Source organism: Phascolarctos cinereus, unplaced genomic scaffold (genome assembly GCF_003287225.1).
Source record: "Phascolarctos cinereus isolate Bilbo 61053 unplaced genomic scaffold, phaCin_HiC Scaffold_2;HRSCAF=192, whole genome shotgun sequence".
NCBI lineage: Eukaryota > Metazoa > Chordata > Mammalia > Diprotodontia > Phascolarctidae > Phascolarctos > Phascolarctos cinereus.
The window spans coordinates 252,370,743-252,394,977 of NW_027555625.1; the positions used below are offsets into that span (position 1 = coordinate 252,370,743).

Genomic DNA, 24,235 nt, shown 5'->3' on the forward strand with positions numbered 1-24,235 from the left:
CGATGAAGCATTGGAGGAGTGCCTAAGGAGAGATTTATTATTCTTATGATTTTTAAATTGCTTGGAGTCTGCACTTTCATTCTTCCCAAGCAGAATACTCTGGAGAGTATAGCTGAGATTGTTTTGTGTTTTAGGCCAAGGTGTCCATCGATAGATTTGGCCCAAATAGTGTATGTGCTTTGCTAACTAGGCTAGTAGAAAAATAGAAAGGATTTGTGGTTTACTTTCAGATCATTTCTCAATTTAATTATAATTCCACTTGGCCTGCCATTATGTGTGTTTCCATTCTTTCCCTATTGAATTTAGATGCCTCAGAAGATAAAAATGATGAGAAGAAAAGGAATTCTTCCTTGGCAACATCTTCGAAGGATGCCTCTGACACAAAAGATCAAAGGTGAAATTCCAGCTGACAGAGATGCTCAAGGGAAGTGTAGACTGGGAATCATTCTGATGGGGGAGGGGAGACCAAAGGCATCTTTCTTTCTGACTTTGTGTCTCTCTTTGTTTTGGGGAGCAGGCCCCTATTTCCCCATCAGTAAAACATGGATAAGAATCAGTGCATTTGCTTCAGAGGGATGTTGAGGACTAAAATAATGTCTGTAAATTACTTGTAGCTGTTTGAAAGGGAAATTGTGGTAAATACTATATTATATACAAGCAAGTCACCAGTCTAACCTAATCTGAAATTGGAAAGGATTTTTTCAACATAACTCTTTTGGGACATGTGCAAATTTCTGATTATCAGGTTGGAAGCACATGCCTTGCTTATGGGCATGAAATTATTTTCAGCTACAGAAAATGCAAAATATTAGGACTTATTATTTTATTTTTGCTAATCCTACTTTGCTAATTGGAAAGCCCTTTTTGGTTTTTTGGCATGGATGGTTTTCCTGTTTGCAAGAAAAACTCTTGTCTGTTCATCAACATTTTATGAAATGATCATGGGATTTGGAGTCGGAAGAACTGGCATTGAATCCTGGCTCTCCTGTTTACTAACTGTATGACCCTGAGCAAGTCATTTTTCTTCTCTGAGCCCCAGTTTCTTTATTTGTAAAATAAAATGATTGGACTGATTGTTCTCTAAGGCCCTATTCATCTGTAATCCTGGAGTACATGTGTTAGGATGATCCTTTTCACTTATTCTTACTTTGCTCTATGAGGAACTTTTCCTTTGGGTTTTTAAATGTATTTTCTCCTGTCGACTGGGCTTGGTTTATTTTAACTTTGTTTTGGCCATTCCATACATACTTGTTTGGCTCTGGTGTTTCTCTTTTTTGATTGTACAATTAGCTTGGATAAAAGTTATTCCACATGCAGCTGCTTGAGAATGATTGGCCTGGCATCGGATGCCCTTGAAATGCATTTTTCCAAGGCTGAAAGTGGTGAGGTTTTCTTTCCTTCCTACTAACGTTATTTCAAACGAGAGCTGGCAGGAAAAGTGACTATATTTACTGCCTCTGTCTCTCTTTGAGTTTTTCCTGTTATCTGAAGAAAAGGAGTCTGTGAAGCTTGGGCATGAGATAAATTATCATTGGGGTGTCTATATAGACTGCATAAGATCATAGGACATAGAACTAGAAGGGACTAGAGAAGTTGTCTAGTCCAAACCCTTCATTTTACGAAAGGGGAAGCTGAGACCTTTGGTTACCTAGATTATTAATTGTAAAGTATGATCTGGAGCTAGCTTCTCTGACTTCAATTTATTAAAAAAAACCAAAACAAAACATGCTGTTAGAATTTCCCATCATTTTAAAACTCCTGCAGAAGTTCATTAAGACTATCTCATTCATTACAGATGTCCCCTTCTTTAAGGAAAACAGGATGAGCAAGGATGACTCTATTGGGTTCCAGAGTAATGTGGGGGAGGAGCACTTTGAGAGTGGAGAAGAGCAGAGGATTTAGAGCTATAAAGGAACCTTAGTATCTAGTGCAAATTCCTCATTTTATAGATGAGGAGACTGATTTGCCCTGGTTATACAAGTGGTTAATATTGGAGCCAGAATTTGAAATCAAGTCTTCTGATTCCACATTCAGAGTGTTTTCTACTATCCCACACTACTTTATGTTAGACTTTATGTTTTGGGGCTGATTTAGGACCTGTCAATTACATAGTTATGAGAAGCTAAATAAATTGGGCTCAATCCCAGAAAATTTTCTTAAGGAAAGAATGGAAGGAAGGAGGGAAGGAAACAAGTATTTGTGTGCCAGGCACCGTGCAAAGCTCTGAGGATATAAATATAAGCCAAAATACATCTATTGCCCTCAAGGATTTTACATTCTTTTTAAAAAATTTTTAAAAAAATTATTTCAATTTATCAACAGTCACTTCTATAAGCTTTTGAGTTTTAAATTTTTCTCCCCCTCCCTTCCCCACTCCCTTCCCAATATGGTGGGCAGTCTGATATAGGCTATACATATATATTCCTATTAAATATATTTTCACATTAGTGATGTTGTAAGGAAGAATTAGAACCAATAGGAGGAACCATCAGAAAGAGGAAACACAGCAAAACAGAAGAAAAAAAATAGCAAATAGTATACTTTGATCTGCATTAGTTCTTTCTTTGGATGTGTATAGCATTTTCCATCATGAGGCCTTTGGAGATGTCTTAGGTCCTTGCATTGTTGAGAAGGGCTAAGTCTATCAAAGTTGGTCATCTCACAATGTTGCTGTTACTGTGTACAACATTCCCTTGGTTCTGCTCACTTCACTCAGCATCAGTTCATATAAGTCTTTCCAGGTTTTTCTGAAGTCAGCCTGCTCATCATTTCTTATAGCACAATAGTATCCCATTACATTCATATACCACATCTTGTTCAGCCATTCCCCAATTGATGGGCATCCCCTCAATTTCCAATTCTTTGCCATTTTACATTCTTTTTGGGGAAGCCAACATACAGAAGGGAGCTGAAAAGCAGAGGTTTGAAAGGGGGTGCAGGACCATGGTTTTGAAGTACAGAAGCCAAGGACAAGTCTGGGAAGGAGTGAAGGCCAGCCTGGCACCTTTCACAAAATGGAGACTTCTCTAGGAACTCACCAGTGGGTGAAGGAGGTGGGCCTAGCAGAGGGATGTTCCAGTATGGAGAAGGGGCAGCAGGCATAGTTGGATGTTCAGGGGTGAGAAGATCCCAGCATCAGGAGCATGGTTTTGAAGTCTGGAAGCCAAGGGCAGGGCCAGGTTTGTTGTTCATTTGTTTCAGTCACGTCTGACTCTTCATGACCTCATTTGGGGTTTTCTTGGTAAAGATACTGGAGTGGTTTACCATTTCCTTCTCCAGCTCATTTTACAGATGATGAAACTGAGGCAAACAGGGTTAAGTGACTTGGCTCAGGGTCACACAGCTAAGGAGTGTCTGAGGCCACATTTGAATTCAGATCTTCCTGATTCCAAGCCTGGTGTTCTATACACTACAACACCTAGCTGCCCCAACAGGGCCAGGAGTCCATGAGAAATATGGCTAGTGTAGGGAGGAACCTTCCCATTAGAATGTGATAAGTAAGTGCTGTCCCCCAGTTCCCTCAGGAGTGACACTTTTCTCTATACTCCCATCCCATTAAGAGCACACAGTGAGAAATGTACACTGGAAATCTCTGCCAGCAGCATAGGTAAGCCCTGCATGTGATTTGACAGAGCCCTGCATGTGAAATGAGTTTTCCCCAAGTGAGAAGTGCAAGCTAGTAGACCTTTCTACAACTTGGTGTATTGAAAAATGTGCTGGGGCAGCTAGGTGGTGCAGTGGATAGAGCACTGGCTCTGGATTCAGGAGGACCTGAGTTCAAATCCGGCCTCAGACACATAACACTTACAAGCTGTGTGACCCTGAGCAAGTCATTTAACCCCATTGCCTAACCAAAAAAAAAAATAAATAAAAATGTGCTGGACTTGGAGTAAGAGGGCTAAGGCTCAAATTCAGTTCTAACTGACATTTGCAAGCTTTGTGACCATAGACAAGTCATTTAATCTCTCTGAGCCTCATCTGTAAAATGAGGATACTATTTGTACTACTTACTTCACAGAGTTGTTGGGTAGAAAATGCTTTATTTACAAACTAAAGTATTTTACCTGCCCAAGAATGGAAGATCACATAGATGGTAGATGATGTCAGGCACAAAGTGAAATTGTCCTCAGGAATAAATGTGTTCTGTCATAATCTCTAAGCCAGTCAAGGTCATGGGTCACTGTAGACATAGCTGAAGCATTGGAGAGAGTTCTAGACTTCCAGAGATGAGGACCTTGAGGTCCAAATAGCTTTTTGGCTCTAGACAGTCTACTGAGGGGGTCTAAACTTGATGTAGACTCAGATGATTTCTTACTTGGAGGGATGGTAGTTGCTGGGGGGTTGGGAGGGAAGACAAAGGGCGTGGGAAAGGAAGACTTAAAATAAAACAACAATAATTTCAGAAGTTAGTGTGGTGCTGGGGAAATGAGCTCATTTTCTACACCTGTGTGTTTTTTGCTTTTCTTTTTTCTTTTTCCCTTTAGGAAGTCCTTCTGTTTCCCTTTAGTGCATAGACTTGAATCTATAAATCTCACCTGACTAAATACAGTAACAGCTGCTAGGAATGTTTCAAAGGACTTTACATAGGATCTAGTGCTGAATCATGGGATCCACTTTAGACATATGAACAGCAGTAGCTGACCTTGTAGTCTTAGAGATCATCTCCTTTTACAGAAGAGGAAACTGAGGACCAGGGACAGTAAATGACTTGCCCGAGTTCACACAGGTAGTAAATATCAGAGCTGTGACTTGAACTCAGGTTTTCTGTCTCAAATCCTCTGCTCTTTCTGGTCACATCATACCACTTACATGTTCTTTCTGTGAATGCTGTAGTTCAGATTTGGAAGATCTGATCTTAAAACAAGGCTTAAATTAGGGGACACTGCAGACACATTATAAACACCCTTCCTTTTTCTCCTTTCCCCCTCTTATCCCCTCAGATAATGAGTGTCTTACAAGACCACCCAAATCATGACCAATTTTTCAATATCCTGAGTAGAAAATAACCTAAATTAGTGGATTATGATTTATGAAATAGGCTAGATCAACAGATTGAAATTCTCTATAATTTTCCAGAGAGTTGAAATTCTCTATAGTTTTCCATGGAAAGTTGGGAAAAAATTTTTTTCTGTTAGAGATTTGTGGATATTGATGACATCTCTCAAAGTTCTGTGGCCAGAGCCTCTTTATATCTGACACAGTTACACCCGAGAATTGGTAAGGGCTCACAAGTAGTTGTCAAGGACTAGACCATGTGACATAGAATTATCACCACCCAGTCCTTTGGTATACTCTGCCTAAGACCCAAGGCAGGTTACTTCACAGCTCAACACACAAGACTTCCCCAGGAAGGACTTGCACTACATTGAATGACAAACACTCACATATAGGGGAAACCATCCCAGTGACCAGACTCCCTTGAGCCACTGCAGTGTTACAAGGCAGTCTTTCCTGGATCTTTTGCTTTCTTCCTTGAAAAACACACAACTCAGCCACTGTAGTATGATGAGCCACCAAATACCAGCCCAGAGACCTGGGTTCTCTGCTTGCATGTGGTACCTACAGGTAGACTCAGAGTGGGAGTAAAGTTGGTGGCATTGTAAGGGTTACTGGCAACAGACCCCTGCCTCCCAGCCTCATGGGTGTATTGCCTTGTTTTTCTGATTTGTGGTAATATCTTGTTTGGGGGACAAAATATTTCATAAGGCTTATAGGATTTTTCAGATAGCCTTCTCTGGTTTGTCCAGCAGAGCTGTTTACCAGTTACCTTATTTTTGTGACCCTATGAATTCTCAGCCCTTTTGCTAAAGGAATCACGTAGGGCAAGTGCTATGTTTTTAAAGCCTATCTTTTTTGGTTTCCTTTAAAAAATGATCTCATGGGGCAGCTAGGTGGCACAATGGATAAAGCACTGGCCCTGAAATCAGGAGGACCTGAGTTCAAATCTGGCCTCAGACATATAGCACTCACTAGCCATGTGACCTTGGGCAAGTCATTTAACCCCAATTGCCTTAAAAAAAAAAGATAAAAAGATAAAAACAAGTGAAAATGATCTCATCACTAATCAGGACATTCTTATAAATTAGACCTATTTGATCATGAGAACCCCCCTTTTTTTTTAAACATCAAAAAAAAAATTCACAGACTCCCTCCCTCTTCCCAGTTATAGTTTAGGGACTTTTTTGGGGCATAGTTCCAAATTGCTTTCCAGAATGTCTGAACAAATTCCCTTCAAACAGTTGTCATCTTTCTTTTCATCATCTTTGCCAATCTGATGGAATGAAGTGGAAACTCAGAGTTGCTTTAATTTGCATTTTTCTAATCAGTGATTTGGAGCATTTAAAAAAAAGTGGTCATTGAGAGCTTGGATTTCTTCCTTTGAAAGCTAACTGTTCATATCCTTTGACTGTTTTGGATGGCAATATTGAACTGGAAATAGCTTAGGGGTGCTTTCATTGATTTTTGGGCAGCTATGTGGCACAATGAATAGAGCCCTGGGCCTGGAGTCAGGAAGACTCATCTTCCTGAGTTCAAATCTGGCTTCAGACACTTATTAGCTGTATAACCCTGGTCAAGTCACTTAACCATGTTTGCCTCAGTAAAATGAGCTGGAGAAGGAAATGGCAAACCACTCCAGTATGTTTGCCAAGAAAACCCCAAACAAGGTCACAAAGAGCCAGACATGACTGAAAAATGGCTGAACAACAGACATTAGTTTTTATTTAACTCACTTGGTATTATGCCTTAAGTCACACATCTCTATCCCATTGAATTGTCTGTGGTTGCCTCAACCAGAACATTCTGACAAAGTTTCTTCTTCTTTTTTAGCTCCAACAAAAAACAAGACCCACCAAGGACTCTATCCACTCCGAAAATTACCACCTTTCCTCCTATTCCCATCACCTGTGATGCTGTTCGTAACAAATGTCGAGAAATGTTGACAGCAGCCCTTCAGACAGACAGTAAGTGAAAAGAAGCAGATAATCAGAGGGTGTGGCCACAGAAGGTTCCGTAATATGATAGTATCCTAAAAAGTCCTCGTTCCCCCTAAACACAACAGGGAAAGGCCTGAATCCTGAGACTTATGCATCTGGGAACTCCTGGCATTTGGTGAATAAAATCCTTGAATAACCCAGTGAGACCATGTAAAGGTGTTTAATTCTGTAAAGTACTTTGAAGTTCTTGGTTGGAAGCTCCAAATAAAGTTTTTATTATAGAGGATCCTACTTTCTAAAGATGCCATGATGCCAAATCCAATTTAAAATATAATGACTTTGGTCATATTTCATTTTAAGTGCCAAACTAATTAGAAGAGTTGATTGTATTGTGGTCATTTTTGTTTATGACAGATGGAAAGAGTCAAGGGAGAGGACAACATAACCCTGAGAGAGATCTGGGTTGTGGAAATGGAAAAGGACTCAAAAGTAAATCAGCTGCACAGTTTGAGTTTGGCGTCTTATTTCTGGCAGATGATGAATTAACTCAATTAGCATCTCACAATGAAAAAGTTAGTGTTTTTTTTTCTTCCTCACATTGGTGGTTGTTTAGAACTCTCTTTTGTTTACAGATGACCATATTGCGATTGGTGCAGACTGTGAGCATTTATCTGCCCAGATTGAAGAATATATCCTTTGAAAGAAGGCTTGCCAGAAAGAGGCTGAGTAGATGAGTACTTGCTTCACAGCTTGGGAGGGAGTCACAAATGGGCTCAATTATGTCTTAAGAGAGATGTTATCAATAGCTCAGGCCATTCCTATCTGGGGCTGTAAGACTATAAAGTTAACATACTGTATAAATCTTTTAGTTAATGTTTCTTAAGTTCCCAATATATTCAGGACCCAGTGCTACCAAGATGAAAAATGGATTAGTCCTTATTCTCAAGAGCTTACAGTCTAAAGGAAGGTGGTGGTGGACACAAGATGAATACAGAGAAATGTGATGCAAAGTAGAATGTGATATGGTCAAAGGAGAGATCCAGACAAAGAACTCTAGGGAAATTTGAGAAGTGATTGATCATTTTTGGCTGAGAGGAGTGGGGGATGAGAGAGAATGACATTTATTGTGGAGCTTGAAGGAAGAGGATTTCAATAAGTGGAGATAAGGAGACAATGCATTTTAGAAATTGATGATGGCCTGTGGCAGGTGCATAGAGATGAGGAGGACAAGCTGAGAAGAGTGGAGTGTAGTTCATATCCTGTATCTAGTCAGTTGCCAAGGCTTGTTGATTTTACCTTCCAGCGTCTCTCTTATCACTCCTCTTCACTAACCAGCATTTACCTAGAAGCTCTGGATTTGGGGTGTAGTGTTCTTGGGAGTTTTCATTTGGAGGATCAAGTCTGATTGTTGTCCGCCTGGTCTGAACACTTTGAGTTCTTTACCTGGGTTTGGGTCTGAGCAACAGTAGACTGGCTCCTGGGCTCAGTGCCAGTCAGCCAGCTGAGAAGCTCTGCTGGCCAAGACTGACAGAATTGTAGACTTCCTTTTGGTCTGACATTCCTACCCTATAGACTTCAGAGCCACGCTGCTGCTTCTTGCTTCTGAAGCTTTTCCTTGTTTGATATGTAGTCCACGGTCTGTGCTTATGGAATAGAGGTGGGGCAGCGGCAGGCTGACTCCTCTCTTTAGTCCATACTGGATCTGTGACCCAGAACTGGCTAATGGGTGACAAAAATTACTAGTTGGCACCATTAAGGTGTCCTGGCATGGCTCTGGCATGCCCCAATATGGGTCTGGGATCTCCTTTTGTTCTGGCACACAGCCAGACTGTCCCCAGTGTTCAGAGACTTCTCTGTCTCACTGTGCTGATCTGGGCTGGAAAGATGACTCACTCTGACTTTGCCTTGAACTTTTCTATCAAGATTTCATCTGGTGTGCTTTGTGGATCTGTTTGGAGAAGGTTTGGAGGAGAACTTGCTGTCCTGCTACTCCAACATCTTGGTTATACCTCTAGCAGTTCCATTTAAAAGATGCCATAAGTCCCACAAAAACATTGATTCACCTGTAGGCAGGGGGTTGTGAGGTTTAGTCCGTGATGTTTCACGCCTGTTTCTCCATCATCACTTCTGCTTGACTTCTTTCATTCATGGCTCCTTGTGTACTTTTAGAATGCAATCTTTTAATTCTCTTTCTCTTGTTATTTTGTTGTTCTTGGTTGCTCTGTTCGCCTACCTTTCTTGTATTTCTGTTGTTGGCAGTGTTTGCAAAACAAATAATTTATTCAGGTCTGGTTTTCTTTCTAGAAATGCTTCAAATACCTTTATTGAAGTCTGTCTTTTTAAATTAATGGTTATATCCAGATTTGCAGGGTATATTACCTTGGGCAACATCTTGAATTCCTTTGCTCTTTGGAACATATTATACCATTCCCTCATGCAGTTTCTGGTGAGTACAGAATAATCTTGTATTATTCATATTTCTTTTCCTTTATTTTTGAAAGTCTGTTTGTTAGTGGAATTGCCACATTTAACCACTATGTGCCTTGGACATTGCAGCAGAGGGTTTTTTTTCACCTTCTGGAGGGCATTTTTCTGTGGGTTCTTTCTATTGGCATTTTGTATTCTGTGTTCAGAAGTCCTGGCCAGTTTTCTTGTATTATTTATTTTTTTTTTTGCTAGGCGATAGGGTTAAGTGACTTGCCCAGGGTCACACAGCTAGTAAGTATTAAGTGTCCAGAGCTGGATTTGAACTCAGATCTTCTTGACTCCAGGGCCAGTGCTCTATCCACTTTGCCACCTAGCTGCCCCTCTTTTATTATTTCTTCAGGTTTTTTTACTTGACGTGTTCTTTTGGGAGATCTATAATCCTTAAGTTATCTCTACACATCCTGTTTTTGAGTTCATTATATTTTGCCTGTATGGAGATCTTGTTTTCTCTTAATGTTTTTGCTTTTGACGTCTCTTCTAGATTATTTTTCACTCTTTGCATTTGCATTCTCAATCATTTATTCTCTTTTGTTTCTTTGGTGAGACTTGGCACTGCAGATTCAAGTTTTTCTATTCTTCCAATTATTTCTGCTGTGTAGGCCGTAAATTCCAATTTCATATTCCTTATTTCACTTTTAAACTTCAGGAACATTTTGCTATTATTCCATGTTTTCTTGGGAATTCACAGGTCCTCTGACTCATCACGTGTTGATTCATTTTTCTTTATCTTGCAGTATTTTTCTTAGCTCTTTGGACTCTTTTGGCCAATTTGGAGGCTATATTCCCTTCTGTTATTATCTTCCCTGTGGGTTTATCTCATAATGCTTAAGGTCTTTAATTGAGTTTTCTTCCTCCTAAGATCTTTGGTAATTTCAGCTGTTTATTTTTCTTTTATTATTCATTTTCTAACTCCCCTTTGATGGTGGTTTTCCTGGGAGCTGGATCTCAAAAAGCCTCAGCTAGACATTTCTCATGCTAGACAATTAACATTTCTTCATTCTCAGTCTCTGTCCCAAGTAACTTTGGAGGGCAGCTAGGTGGCGCAGTAGATAGAGCTCTGGCCTTGGAGTCAGGAGGACCTGACTTCAAATCCGGCCTCAGACACTTGAAATTTAGTAGCTGTGTGACCCTGGGCAAGTCACTTAACCCCAGTTGCCTCATCAAAACAAACAAAAAACGAGGTAACTTCTGGAGTTACAGAATTGGTCCCAGCTGGATACTGGACTCTTTCTCTCAGGTCCAGTGGAGTACCACACAGCCACACACAGATGCCCCAGTTTTCTCTGTTCCTTAGTTCCTAGCTGAGCTTTGTTGCACAGAGCACTGTCACATTGTTGTTTCAGCCAGGACATACTTTTGCCTTATATCTTTCTGTGGCACTGGGGAAGGGAAGGGTTTTGAGTAGAGTTCTGCTGCAAGCCTGTGGTTCAACTTGTGCATCCTTTCCATAAGCATGGTGCATTTTGGGGTACGGAGTGCTGAATGAGTGGTTAACTTTCTCCATTGTTAGTTCAGTGGATTACTACCTCATTAGGTGTCCCAGGTGGTGGAGGCAGCTGAAATTCCTTTATCTCTTCCATGTAATTCTTATTTTGGAGAGTTTTGAGAGGTTTTGAGTCTTTGAGAAAATATCTAGTCCTCTGTCTTAGTTACACAGGAACTCTGATGTTTAAAATCCTTCATAATATGGTTCCAACCTATTTGTCCAGACTGATTTCCCATTATTCCCCCTCATACATATGGGGGTGGGGTGTAATTCTAGTCAAATGGGCCTCTTTGTTGTTCTCCATACATGACAATGTAACTCTTGCCTCTCTGTTTTTGTGCCTCATGCTTAGAATGCCCTCCTGCTCTTGTCTCTGCTTCTTCAGGTTCCCAGCTCTCTTCAAAGCTTAGCTCAGGTTACCTTCTACATAAAGCTTTTCTTAATTTCTTCAGTCATTAGTGCTCCACCTTCTCTTAGAATTACTTTGTATTTATATTGGATGTATTTTATATTTGCTTATCTTTGAACATATTATTTCCCTCAGTAGAATGTAAGCTCATTGAGGGCAAGAACTGTTTCCTTGGTGTTTTTGTATCCCTAGTGCTTTGGATAATGCCTGATGCATTATAGTAATGTTTGTTAAATTGTTGAATGAAATACAATAAATCTGGAAAGGTAGGTTGGAGACATTATAGATGACTTTGAACGTTAAGCTCAGAAATTCCTGTTTTATCCTATAGACAATCTGGGGCCATGTATGATTTTTGATTTGGAGAGTAACATTGTTAGATTTATCTGTTAGGAAGATTATTTTGTAGCAATGTCAAAGATGGATTGTAGAGGGAAGATGATACATGCATTTGGCTCTTTGGAATATCCACCTGAGAGATTTTGTATTTAGTTGTATGATGGATAGAATTTCTCCCTACTATTGATGACTATGCTTGATGCACATACAATATCTGCAGCAGGACCTTTTGGTTGGTAATGAGGGATTAGAGTTAACTGTATTAGCCTCTTGTGATAACCCTATACATTTAGGATTGTTTAATTCTTCTTCAAAGCCTTACCTTTTTGTTTAGTGTTTTACATCACAGGATCATAGACTGCTGCCATAGAGAAGAATCTCATTGTTGATTCATGTGGAATAGAGCATATCTAGAGGTTGATCAGGTTGGTGAGAGGCCTGGCGGCAATACCAAATGGGAACTGATTGAAGGAATCTGAGGGTGTTTACTCTGGAGAAGAGAAGATTTAGGGGACATGTGGCATCTGTGTTCCAGTAATTGAAGGACCATCATTCTGTCTGGATCCAGAGAGCAAACCTAGGAACAGTGAGTGGAAGTTTCAGAAAGATAGATTTTGGCTTAATGTATGAAAACACTTTCTAATAATTAGATCTGTTCAAAAGTGAATTGATTTCCTAGGGATGGAATGTGTTCCTCCTCACTAGAAGTCTTTTAGCTGGATGATGATTTGTTGAGTTTCAAATCAAAGTGATATGTGTCAGCTGTCATTATCCTCATCCTCATCATGATCATTATTGTTATAAAGTTTTTATCTTCTCAGTAGAGTTTAGATGGAAATAGTCCCATATTGCTACTACTGTTATTCTTTATATTTAATGTTCTATGGAGTATTGCACGTGCCGAAAAAGTAACTTCCTTCTGTAGTTGAGTAGAAGTATCAGAATGTAAGCTCATCTTCTTTAGGCTCAGTGAAAACCTCCTTAGTTCAACTTCAACAGCAGACAAGATGATGAGGAAGTCTACCTTCTCATTTCCTCATGATTTTGCTAGATTTCTGCATTTTGAAAGCTTTTTGCTCTGTATAGCTTGAGATTATGAATATTGGTATAGCAACTTCTATTAAAATGTTTTTTGAGTTTTTATGAATCAGAATCATAGTTGGGTGATTATGGACAATAGTTCAGTCTGTGATGAGGTTCCAGTTCCAGTACAGTTTATTAGTTGCGTTCTCAAGGATATAGGGATTTATAGTTTGTCAGTCCATGAAAGATAGCAAGTTTCTAATATCTAATTCTATCCATCATTTCATGTCTTGCTAGGTATTCACACAGTTGGATTTCACCTACTTTTACCCATTGTTTCTAGATTTGCTCTCTGGAGCCAGACAGAATGATGGCCCTTCAGTTACTTGAAGACAATTGTCATATGCCCCCTAACTCTTCTCTTCTCCAGATTAAATACTTGAGTCATATAATTTCTACTACTTCTTTATATAGTTTGAATTGATCATTAAGTCTAGTCTCCTTAAAGCTAACTTTTCTATAATTTCTGGTGGCGATCACTTGGTCCTGAATTGCTATCATCAGGTCCTCCATTTCTATAGACAGATCCCCATGACTTGGCCAGTTATTTTACTCTTCCTTGTCTGTGTTATTATTATTTATTTTCATTATACTAATATATTATAATATGCCATTATTATTCTAAATATATTGGTGGTTATGAGTGTTTGGTATGGGAACATCTGTTAAGAGCATTGTTCTTGCATTTGGGGGTTGGAGTTATGTCTAGGTGATTGTGGGCAAAAGTTTTGACTGTGGCAAAAAGGTATTGCATTTATTTTTAAGCAGGTTATTTTTTGAATTCTCAAAGGTGTTTGGGTATTTGTATTTGTAGTGCAGGCATCTGTTGTCTGCTAGTTTTTGAAGGATGGTTTGCTTCTGGTGTTTATTTCAGCCACTTGATTATACCTTTTTGGGTATTTGTTACATGTTAAATTTTTGAAGCTTATAGGAATATGTTGCTCGGTGTCTTACTATTCCTTGTGTCCTGAAATGCCATTCTGAAGGAATTTGGACTTACTGATTAATGCATATTTTACAAGGAAACTATGTGATATATCACTGCAGGCTACAACAATTAGCATCTGCTGAATACCTAGAAAGAAATCAAACGGCCAGAATTACCCACTGGAAGTTTGTTACCCTTCATAACATAGCAGACAACAGATCCCTATACTGCAAATACAGACACCCAGATATGTTTGAGAATTTATCACAAACTCTCCTGGAACCAGCACAATATCCCAGACAAAAACTTTCCCCCAAATTGCTGATATAACTACTGATCCCACAGATTTAAGAAGTGTTTTTTTTAAGAAGTATTTTTAATAGATACTGCAATACTGGAATGTCATTTCACTTAGTCTGAAGATTATCAGTAACTTTCAAACTATAAAGACCTAGCAGAAGAACTCAAAACCCTGTGGGAACTGGCTGCGGGACATAGCATTCATGGCATCCTGTCTGCTGTACTAAAGAGTTGTACTAAAGATGCTTTCAGTGAACCTACAGAATACTTTTGTTCAATAGCAAAAAGTAGTCAGTTTATCCAACAAGGCAAGAGTCTGCAAAATGTCAAATGTAAAAGAAAAAGAGGATATTGACTTGTCCCAGGACTGTTTCTGTCTGAACTCCATTGAAATGGATAAGAAGAATGACGTATTATTACCATTATTATTGTTTTGTGTGGTGGGTAAAGCAGGGTCTTATGTGACTCTTAGATGCCTTTATACGGGTACTTTAATATATGATCAATGAACATCAGCAATATTTTTGTCCCCTTCCTTGTTGGCAGAAAGTGTATCAGCAGAGCCTAAGGTGGAAAGAACATATTTTGTATTGTAGACTATTTATTTTTGCTGCTTTTCTTTCTCCAGTTCCTAAGTAGGCTGTCATGGGAGTAGACATGTCCTTTCTTTTCCTTTGCTTCTTGACCTTAAACTGACTTTCCAGAAATGTCTTTACTGCTTGTTTGTGGCACATCCTTTTTGCTTCCAGTAAGAGTCTGGGATGATGAATTATCTCCTATAACCTTGATGCTGGTGTATAATACTGTCCCTGTGTTAATGCAGTAGGTTTATAGAAGATTTTGTTAACATTTTGAATATCAGATACACCAAAGAGCATTTGGAAATTCTTATGCTAGAAGGCATTGATCCTCTGATTGCCGAGGGAAAAGCAGGAAGCTTCTCTTCACCTTATAAATCCTTAAATATGCTATACATATCTACCAAGATGTCAAGAATACAGATATGAAATACAAAAACCGAGTGAGAAGCCGGATCTCCAACTTAAAGGACTCTAAAAACCCTGACTTGAGAAAGAATGTTTTATGTGGAGCAATCACACCAGAACAGATTGCTGTGATGACCTCTGAGGTGAGATACTAAACTTTCTCAGTTCCACCTCTCCCCGCCTTGAATATTGGCTCTATTGCTGTTCAAATAAAATAATACTTGATAGATTATCCACAGAATTCCTATTGCAATAGAATCAGCCAGACTCTTAGTTACTGTGAGAGTTATTAGCCAAGTAGGCCCATTCCCCAGGTTTTTGAGAAAGGATCCTGTGGAATTCAGAGAAAGTATTATAGCGTGTTTTTTTTTTTTGTAATGTTGGACCATGAAATTTAAGACAAGCCCATTAAGACAAGCTAGCACTGGGTTTTCTTTGCTAACTCCCAAAAGTGCCTAGCCTAGGGTGGTATGAAGCTACTACTATTAACATGAATAGCATTGATGTGGTATTTAGAGGAATAATTCAGTATGTATTCCTTGAAGTATGGAATACATAGCAGCAGGGAAAGGGAATTTCACTTTTTTCTTTTACCACTGAATCTTTTTTTTAAAGGATTTAGTGATGTCTCTTTACCTACTCTCTTGTTTTAGACCAGTGGTGTCAAACTCAAATAGAAATTGATCTCCATGGACCTCGTATTGACTTAGAAAACCACAAATTAATATTATTTGAGCGCTCAGGGCATGGAGTTTGACAGCTCTATTCTGGACCATTTTGCTCACAGAGGCTGGAAATGTAATAGTAGTAAAGAAATTTAATTTGGCTACTTATGCATGTATTTGGTAAAATAAGAGGCAGTGGAATGTCCTAGAGTTTGCCCTTAGCTATGTGCTGTTCAACTTTTTTTTAAAATTATTGACGGGGATGGAGAAGTATCGATAGTATGCTTACAAAATTCAAATATAACACAGTGCCAAGAGGGATAGCCAACACATTGAATGACTGGGTTAGGATCCAAAAGACTCTCAGTAGGCTATAGAACAATGATCTCCATCTAATAAGATGAATTTTAATTGAGATAAATGTAGGAGTCTGCATTCAGGTTAAAAAAAAATCAGTTGCACAGGTATGAGATAGCAGAGGCATGGCTAGATAATCAAGGGTTTATTAAGCATCTACTGTATGCTAAACATTGTGCTATGTCAAAAAAGATCTGGATATTTTAGTGGACCTGTTAAGTTCAACATGAGTATGTGACATGGTAGCCAAAAAAGCTAACAATCTTGGGCTGTTTTAATAGAGGCATCAGTGTCTACTAGGAGAGAATTGAGTCCTATTATACTCTGCCCTGGGCAGAATGCATCTTAGTATCCTGTTCATTTCTGGGAGCCATATTTTAGGAATGACTTTGCAAACTAGAGTTTGTACAGAGGGTGACCAGAAAACTGGGGCTTTGTTAAAGGAAGTGGTATTGTTTATACTGAAAAAGGGAAAATTGTACCTGTCTTCAAGTCTTTGAAAGGCTCTCACGTGGAATGGGGATTAGAACCCTTCTGCTTGACCTCTAAGGGCAGAACAAGGATCACTGGGTGAAAATTGCAGACAGAACTTTAGCTCCTAACAATTGGAGCTGTCCAAAAATAAAGGCTACAGAGTGTCCTTCTTAATGGAGGTTTTGAAGTGGAGGTTGGATGACCATTTGTCAGTATAGTTGTTGATGTGATTTCCATTCAGCTATGTTGGATTAGATGACCTTATGGGGGAGTCCTTTCCAACTCTAAAATTCATTGTATTTCTGAGACCTTTGTATTTTAAAATTCTTTTAGCAAAATTTGTAAATATTACTAGGTTGAAAAGGAAAAGAGATCACCTCTTGCCAAAGAGGTGATGAACTTAAAATGTAGAAAAAAGAGACATGCATTTTCAGGGATGGCCAATGTGGGAATTTGTTTTGCTGGACTATGTATACTTATGAAAAAGGTTTTATTAGGGGCAGCTAGGTGGCACAGTGGATAGAGTATTGGCCCTGGAGTCAGGAGGACCTGACTTCAAATCTGGCCTCAGACACATTAACACTCACTAGTCACTTAACCCCAATTGCCTCACCAAGGAAAAAAAAAGGGTTTTATTTTTGTTTTTCCTGTTATTATGGTTCAATGGGGAAGGTTGGTATTGGGAGGGACAGATAAATGCATGAAAAAATGAACAATTAAAAAAAAGGAAAGTAGAGTCCAATAGTTATTAAAAGTTCATAGCAATGATTGCTGATCCTGGGTTTAACACCTCCAGAATAATGTCAAGGATCTCAAGAAGGGTTGTTAAATTCTCAAAGATGTCTCAAAATTAATTTTTAGTCTCTAGATATTAAAAACAAAACCATGTCACATAGCTCTTTGAGAAAGAACTAGGGGAGGGGACTTTGTGAAATTAAACAGATGACAATGGACTGTGATAAAAAGTGACTGGGAATTGCTCTCTATCTTTTAGTGCTGCTCAGTTGCTACTTGACCTCATTCTGGTAGGTTTCTGGATCTCTGTCTCAATGTCCTTTAATAATTTTAGTGTTATCATGCATTATAGACTGCCCTTTCTAAGCAGCTTATTAAATATATTGATTTTCTTTGTAGACTTTGTATATTCCTTGATCTGTAAGTTGGAGATTGTAAAGCAAATATTAGGAGAAGTGTAGAATAATTCACATAGTGAGTAGCCTGCTCTTAATGGATGCTTCTTAAGAATGAAGGGTTTTAGACTATGCCATATGAAGACTGGTGGAAGAAACTGGTAGTGTTCTGGAAACTGGAGAAGAGAAGATTTGCGGGAGGTGGGGTGGGGGGGGTGGGGAACATGATAGTTATCCTTACATATCTGAAGGGCTGTCACATGTCACAGTTCAGTTTGGTCCCTGCGGGCACAACTGAAAACAGTGAATGGAAGATGAAGAGAGACAGATTTTGACTTGATTTAGGGAGAACTTTCTAATAATTAAAGCTATTTGAAAGAGCAGTAAGCAGTAAAAGGAAGATGGGAGTTCCCCTTCCCTAGAGGTCCTCAGGCAGAGGCTGATAGAAGATTTGTCAGTGGTATCAGAGGAGGAGGTTCTTGTTCAGGGCCAGGTTAGCCTAGATTACTTCTAAGGTTCCTTCCAACTCTGAGAATCCGTGATTCATAAGATTTAGGGCTAGAAGGGGCTTTAGGAGATCCCCTTGTCCAGTCTCTATGTGTTATTGATGAGGAATCTGAGGCCTTAGAGAGGTTAAGTAACTGACAGATTCAGGATCCCACAAGTAATAAGTGGCAGAGACCAGATCCTGTGACTGGAAATCCATTGTTTTTTTCTGTTATACCACAGCTGCCTCCCCAGGTGCTACAAGTGATTTGCTATGTTGTGACCAGTCTGGCTGAAATTAGTGCAGAGATAACCTTTTTTCTTCCTTAAAAGTTAGCATGGTGAATAAATCTATAATGCCCAGGTTTCAGCTAAAAATATTGGGGTTTTTGTAGCTATAGTGTTATCTTTTGCATACAGAAGCATATAACCTACAATTCATTTCATGTTATTGGAACTTGGATTCTAGAGCTGCTTTAGGCAGTGATGTTTTTCTTGCCTTACAGGAAATGGCCAGTAACGAACTAAAGGAGATCAGGAAAGCCATGACCAAGGAAGCCATCCGAGAACATCAGATGGCAAAGACAGGGGGCACCCAGACAGATCTTTTTACCTGTGGAAAGTGCAAGAAAAAGAATTGCACTTACACTCAGGTCAGTATCTTTGTTCTTGGTACAAGTTAGCAAGGCTGTGATTGGATGTGGCTCTTGGAACTGAGTGGCAGATGTAACGGGGCAGGGCCTTACTACTTTACTGATGGTAAACGCAATAGATTAATCTAGCTTTTAAGAATGCAAGTGTGTGATACTATCATTTTAAGCTCTTAGAGTTTTGATAGCTTTGGTAAAATTGCTCTTATCTGTTTTGCAGGCTCATAGTCTCCTGCTCAATTAGGATCTTTTTTTTCCATTAAAGGATTTGGGGGAAGATCTGTTGTTATAATATTACATTCAGATCTTGTCCTTCCAATCATAGTACTGGGCTGTGTCCTTAGGAGGGAAAGGGGAATTGGAGCTGTCACTATGTGCTTTTGGTCTGAACTAAGGGCTTACCAGAGTGTCTAGGTCCTTCCCACCTTTTCTTCTCCTCCCTATCTCAGGAGTCCTCCCTTCTGCTGCTCCAGAGAGCTAGCTCAGGAGGACAGCTTAAGACTCCCTTGCTTTCCTGAGTAGGTCCTTTGTTCCCTGTATGGCAGGCATACAGTACCTTCGGTTCAAATTCTTTCCACAGCATAGACTTCCAGGTAAGACGATTATTGTACCTGGTAGCCTGTGCTGACCTTTATGGCATAAGTTTTTACAAAGAAGTGGTTTATGTGCAGAAATACTATTTTTAGAACCCAGGTTGTAGCTGAATTGTTGCAGATATTTTGTTGTATCCAAGATGCATAAAAGGAGAAGAGAAGAAAAGTAGGGATAAAAATACTGTACCTTTGGACTCTTCAGAGTGAATGTCACATGGTGAAGTGGCTAATGCAACGATGTCTTGATATGGCTTTGTTATGCTTACAACTTTTATTCAATCAAATTTGAACCTGGTACTTAGGTGAGTCATCTGAAACTTCTGAAAAGGAGAACCCTTATTCCACTCCCCTTCTAGAATTAGGTGGCCTTGTGTCATTTTCCATTCAATTTAATGAACATTTATTACACTTTTAAAATGCCTTCTATTGCCAAGCATTGTTCTAGGCACAGAGTATACAAAGACAAAAGATGGTCCCTGCCTTCAAGGAACTTGAGAGATGGTGAAAAGAGCACTGGACTGGGAGTCAGGAGACCTGGGTTCTAGTCCTGGCTCTCCCACTAACTTGTCTGTGTCACCTTGGGCAAGTCACTTACCATCTCAGGGCTTCATTTTCCTCATCTATAAAATGTGGGAGTTGGACTAGGTGACTTCTAGGGTGCTTCTAGCTCTAAAATAGTATGATTTTATGATTCAAGTTCTGTGGTTATTTCCTCAGGTGAAACTCTTAGTCTCAAGTAAACTGTGGTTCTTTGGTTGGGGGGTACATAAATGCCCCGTTGTTTTGAAGGTTGGGTGCATTGTAATAGGAATAGTGTTCAACCAGTAGGGGTGCACATGGAAGAGTGAAGATGCTGGCAGGGGAGGCTAGAACCTGCAGTATGGCCTGCACAAGAGGCCATGCTGAGCTCCCTGGTGCAGCGGCAGGAGGGGAGAAAGAGAACCCTCGAACACAGAAGTGGAAGATGCTCGTGGTCAAGAGGTTGGGGGAGCTCAAGAGAACATTTGGATTCCAAAGAGATGTTGGGAGGCCCTTGAAAGCACAAAGGTAAGAGACAAGAGTGTCAGGGCAGCAGCAAAGGCAGAGAAGTATGATATAAGCCTATATCAGGCAGTGTGGAAACTAAGATGTCAGTGTTTGTGCAAGTACTTAGAGATTTGCTCTTCCTCCTTCCCAAGACAGCCTTCTCCTGCCTGTTGTTTATACTTGGGAAATTAACATTTTTTTCTTCACCCCTAGAGGATTCAGACAGCTTCATTAGCAGTAACTAGGTTGGTTCGGTTTATGTTACAATGGAATAACTGGTTGCTTTTGAGGCTCAGTGTTTGAGTGGGAATACTAAATTTACTTATTACCTTGTTCTTTTTTCCAGCAAGAAGCTTGACTCATGTGGGTAAAGGAAGGTACAAGGGCCAAGGGGCCTTCAGGAGGGAGAAATTTAGGGGTCTCTATCCATCTTCCGATTTCTAAAATGGGAAGAGATGGCAGACAGAGAATTTATTCAGATGGATCTTTGTCATAAAAAAATGCAGATGTCAGCTCTTTCATCCACTGAAGTGGGAATCTGAGGATATGTTGAATGTCTGAGTATGTTCCCAGTCTCTTCTCCACATTCATTGCAGTTCAGATTTAGATTTTAGAACCTGGGGCTATCAAACATGAAAATCCCTCATCTGTAGGACTCATTGCTAGAAATTCCCATTAAGAGCTTTTCAGGACTGAAGTTGGCAGTTAGACCAGCCTGATCATAATACCAAACATTTCTAGCATACAGAAATATACCATCCCCTTTTCTTTTGCTCTCTCAGAGCTCCAGATGATGAAATAAATGCAAGCTTGCCTTCATATAGCATGACTTTTTCAAAGACAAGATGAGTGTCTTGTCTAGTTGAATTTTCCCGGCCTGGAAGGTCTTACTGTCATTAGAAACTAAGCTCCCCCCTGTCCACAGCAGAATGAGAGTAGAGGATAAATCAGGGACTAGGTCAGATGTATTTTTGAGCTTAAGGGGGATTAGTACCCAGGGACAATTGTTTTTTCTAGCAGTGATCTTAAATGTCTTGATTTATAGATCATTTTTCTTCCAGAAGAGCAAAGTACTTTGCAGACATTTTCTCTGTGATCCTTTCAGCCTTCCTGTGAGGTGGGAAAAGGCAGAGATCTGCAGTACATTTTACAGTGGGGAACTTGGGCAGAGAAATGTCAAGCAACTTGCCCAGGGTAACACAGCAAGCCAGTGGCAAAACCAGAATTAGAAATCCAGTTTCCTTTAATTAATTTCCCCCTTGTATCATAGCTATAGTTTTCTGTTTCATGTTAGGTGGGAAGGAGGAGGGTGGACATGGTACTGTGTATTAATATTAATTGCTAAAATTAAAGAGTGAAGCTCTTTAATAAAATTATGACCTTCAGTCAAACATGGTCCTCCCTTTAGCAAATGTGACTGGCATTTTGTCTGCTAGTGCTCTGCCAGCCTACAGGGCTCCAGAGTGATGACCTGGGGGAAGTATTGTATGTGTGAGCGGGGAATGCATTGTGATTCTCCTTTCTTTCTCTCTATTCCCATAGGTTCAGACCCGAAGCTCTGATGAGCCTATGACCACCTTTGTTGTCTGCAATGAGTGTGGAAACCGTTGGAAGGTAGGACATGTCGCTGTATGTACTAAGGTCCTGGAGGTCTCTGAGATGGTAGGACATGAATGATCTGAACAATTTGTACATCCTGCCCCCCCCTCCCCCCCCCCTCCCCCGTAGCAGGGATTGTAGACATGTGCCACTACACCTACTTCCCCAGAGTCCTTTTCACTGAGGAATGGTAGAGATCATTTTCCCAGAGAGGGGTAACCAGTCCTCAGGGGTAGGTCCATTGATGTGGGTCCCCCTGTCTCACTCATCTGGGTTACTTCATAATAGTATTTTTTAAATATAAGTTTTTATTGGTATCTTTTGTTTTTACATCATCTAAATATTCCCCTTGTATTTACATTAGTATTTGTGTGTGTGTGACGTGTCTTGGCTACAAAAGGCATTTTGTTCTCTTTTGCCTGTATAGCTGGGAGTGGGGTGGGGTGGGTGAGTATGTAGGAGGGCCAATAATTAAGAGCTGGAAGTTTCCCTAAGAGCCTGGCCCTGAAGGTCAGGATCTAGTGATGCTGGCCACCCTCTCTCTTCAGCTTGCCCTGGGCTCTCAGCTTCACAAAGTCTAGTGGGGATAACTAAATCTGTATGACTGTGACTGCTGTGGAATACCTCCTAATCATATACATTTATACATACACAAACATATACACAAATGCACACATATCTCTGTCTATACACACACACACACACACACACACAGAATGGGTAACCACATTTTGTTTCCTGGGCTGGGTTGCATCCTTGTAGTCATTCTTCCTGGAACCATATAGTTGAAAACCAGAAACTATTTCTTCTAGTGTCGTATCCAGCAGTGGTGTTCTTGCATTGACATAGACATATGCACGTTACACACGCAAATACTCTTTCTCATTCTTTTCTATAGATTAGACCCTGCTTTATTCCCTTTCCTCTCTTCTCCCTGTTGTTACCCAAACCTTGTCCTCCGGGTTCTTATCCTTCAACTACCAGAGCCCCTGGTGTGGCAGCTTGGTTTGTCAGGGCTAGCTCACATTTGCAGGGTGGCTAATGTCCACACGTTAGCCTTTACCCTGGGCCTTTACCCTGCTCTGACCTGCAGTTTCCAACTGCCCCCAGGGAGGCCCCCATTTTTAGGTTGTTACTGTCATAGCCAACTTCTCAGAAAATGGGTAGGAATTTTACACGTGTGATTAGGGTTGTCCATTCCCAAATGGCAAGGACCATGTCTTTCTGGTTTTTTTTTTTCCCTTCTTCTTGCTTTTGGCCAGTCACCTTAGTCAGTTTAAGGTTTGACTGGGGATTAATCACATGCCTCTTTTCCCAGTTGTCTCAGTAATTTCCCCCTGTGGGATGGAGCCAATGTACTGCCTCTAATCAAGGGGATCACTTTTGGCACTTGCCACTCCTTGTGCTGGGGTGTGAACTATACCAAATCATCCAGTGAAGTGTGAAGTTTCCCTCAGGCTTGGGCCTGGCTACTCTGGCTATGGAGAGACTTTGGGTAAGATGGCATTGACATTTTCTTAATTTCTTACAGTTCTGTTGAGACTTTGCAGAATGGGACAGCAACCACTGAGCCAGGATGGGTCCACCCTCACGTTCTCTAGCTTCTAAAGCAGTTCTGTGCTGTCTTCCCCAAGTTTCCTTTGTCATGAACACATCCAAGAGCAGGGCGCTGCTGTGCCCAAGGCTTAACCTCGACCTCCACATGTGCTCCACTGAAATCCATCAGCTGTTAGGGGCCCCAGGAGGGCAGGCAGAGAGCCTGTCTACATGGCCTGGCCATTTCAATGGTCTCATTCCAGTATGTATCATTATTTGTTTGTTTTCTTCCAAGTAATAATAAATATTTCCTTTTTGTCACTTTCTGCCATTACTTTGCCCTTTTGCAATTCCTTGATGTGTCTGAGTCTGTGATTCTAGGAGCTTTTAAAGCACCTCATCTGGGGCATAGTGTGTACTGCAGTCATGGCATGCCAGCTTCCCCATTTCTAAGCCTAGAAGGCCTGTGACCAGGCCCTGCTGCCCCAGTTCTACATCACATCCCAGCAAGCTTTGGGCAGAATTCTTGTTAATGCAGAAAAGATTGAATCCCCAGGACTCTCAGTCCAATCAGAATGAATGTGAGGTAACCTGTCTAGCGGTAGAGCTGCAGCCCGAATGGGTGGCTTGGATTCAAGGAGTCTTATTCTGGGGTCTAAGAAGAGATTCTGTTGATTCCTTGTATAAGGTCTGTTTGGACATACCAACCTGGCAGCTGCTCTGGATACTTATTTTGGCCTTTCTGCTCATGTGAGAACACATGTAC

The 24,235-nt window shown here is 40.3% G+C and overlaps 1 protein-coding gene across 3 annotated transcripts in view; it reads left to right on the forward strand.

Moving 5' to 3' along the window:
- Positions 1-23,790, forward strand: part of TCEA2 (transcription elongation factor A2) — a 37,765-nt gene extending 13,975 nt beyond the window's left edge. Inside the window, exons 4-11 of one of the 3 annotated variants that reach the window (XR_002323529.2) lie at positions 307-394; positions 6,829-6,962; positions 7,568-7,624; positions 14,942-15,096; positions 18,572-18,718; positions 20,137-20,355; positions 21,877-21,948; positions 23,465-23,480. Coding sequence is in view for 2 of the 3 variants with exons in the window: in XM_020981668.2 (XP_020837327.1) it covers positions 307-394; positions 6,829-6,962; positions 7,568-7,624; positions 14,942-15,096; positions 18,572-18,718; positions 21,877-21,948; positions 23,465-23,473 (662 nt within the window). In the remaining variant the exon portion in view is untranslated. Of the gene's footprint in view, positions 1-306; positions 395-6,828; positions 6,963-7,349; positions 7,508-7,567; positions 7,625-14,941; positions 15,097-18,571; positions 18,719-20,136; positions 20,356-21,876; positions 21,949-23,464 lie in introns of all 3 variants that reach the window. The other 2 variants (XM_020981668.2, XM_078149920.1) reach the window with 2 other exon arrangements.
- The last annotated feature ends 445 nt before the right edge of the window (positions 23,791-24,235 follow it).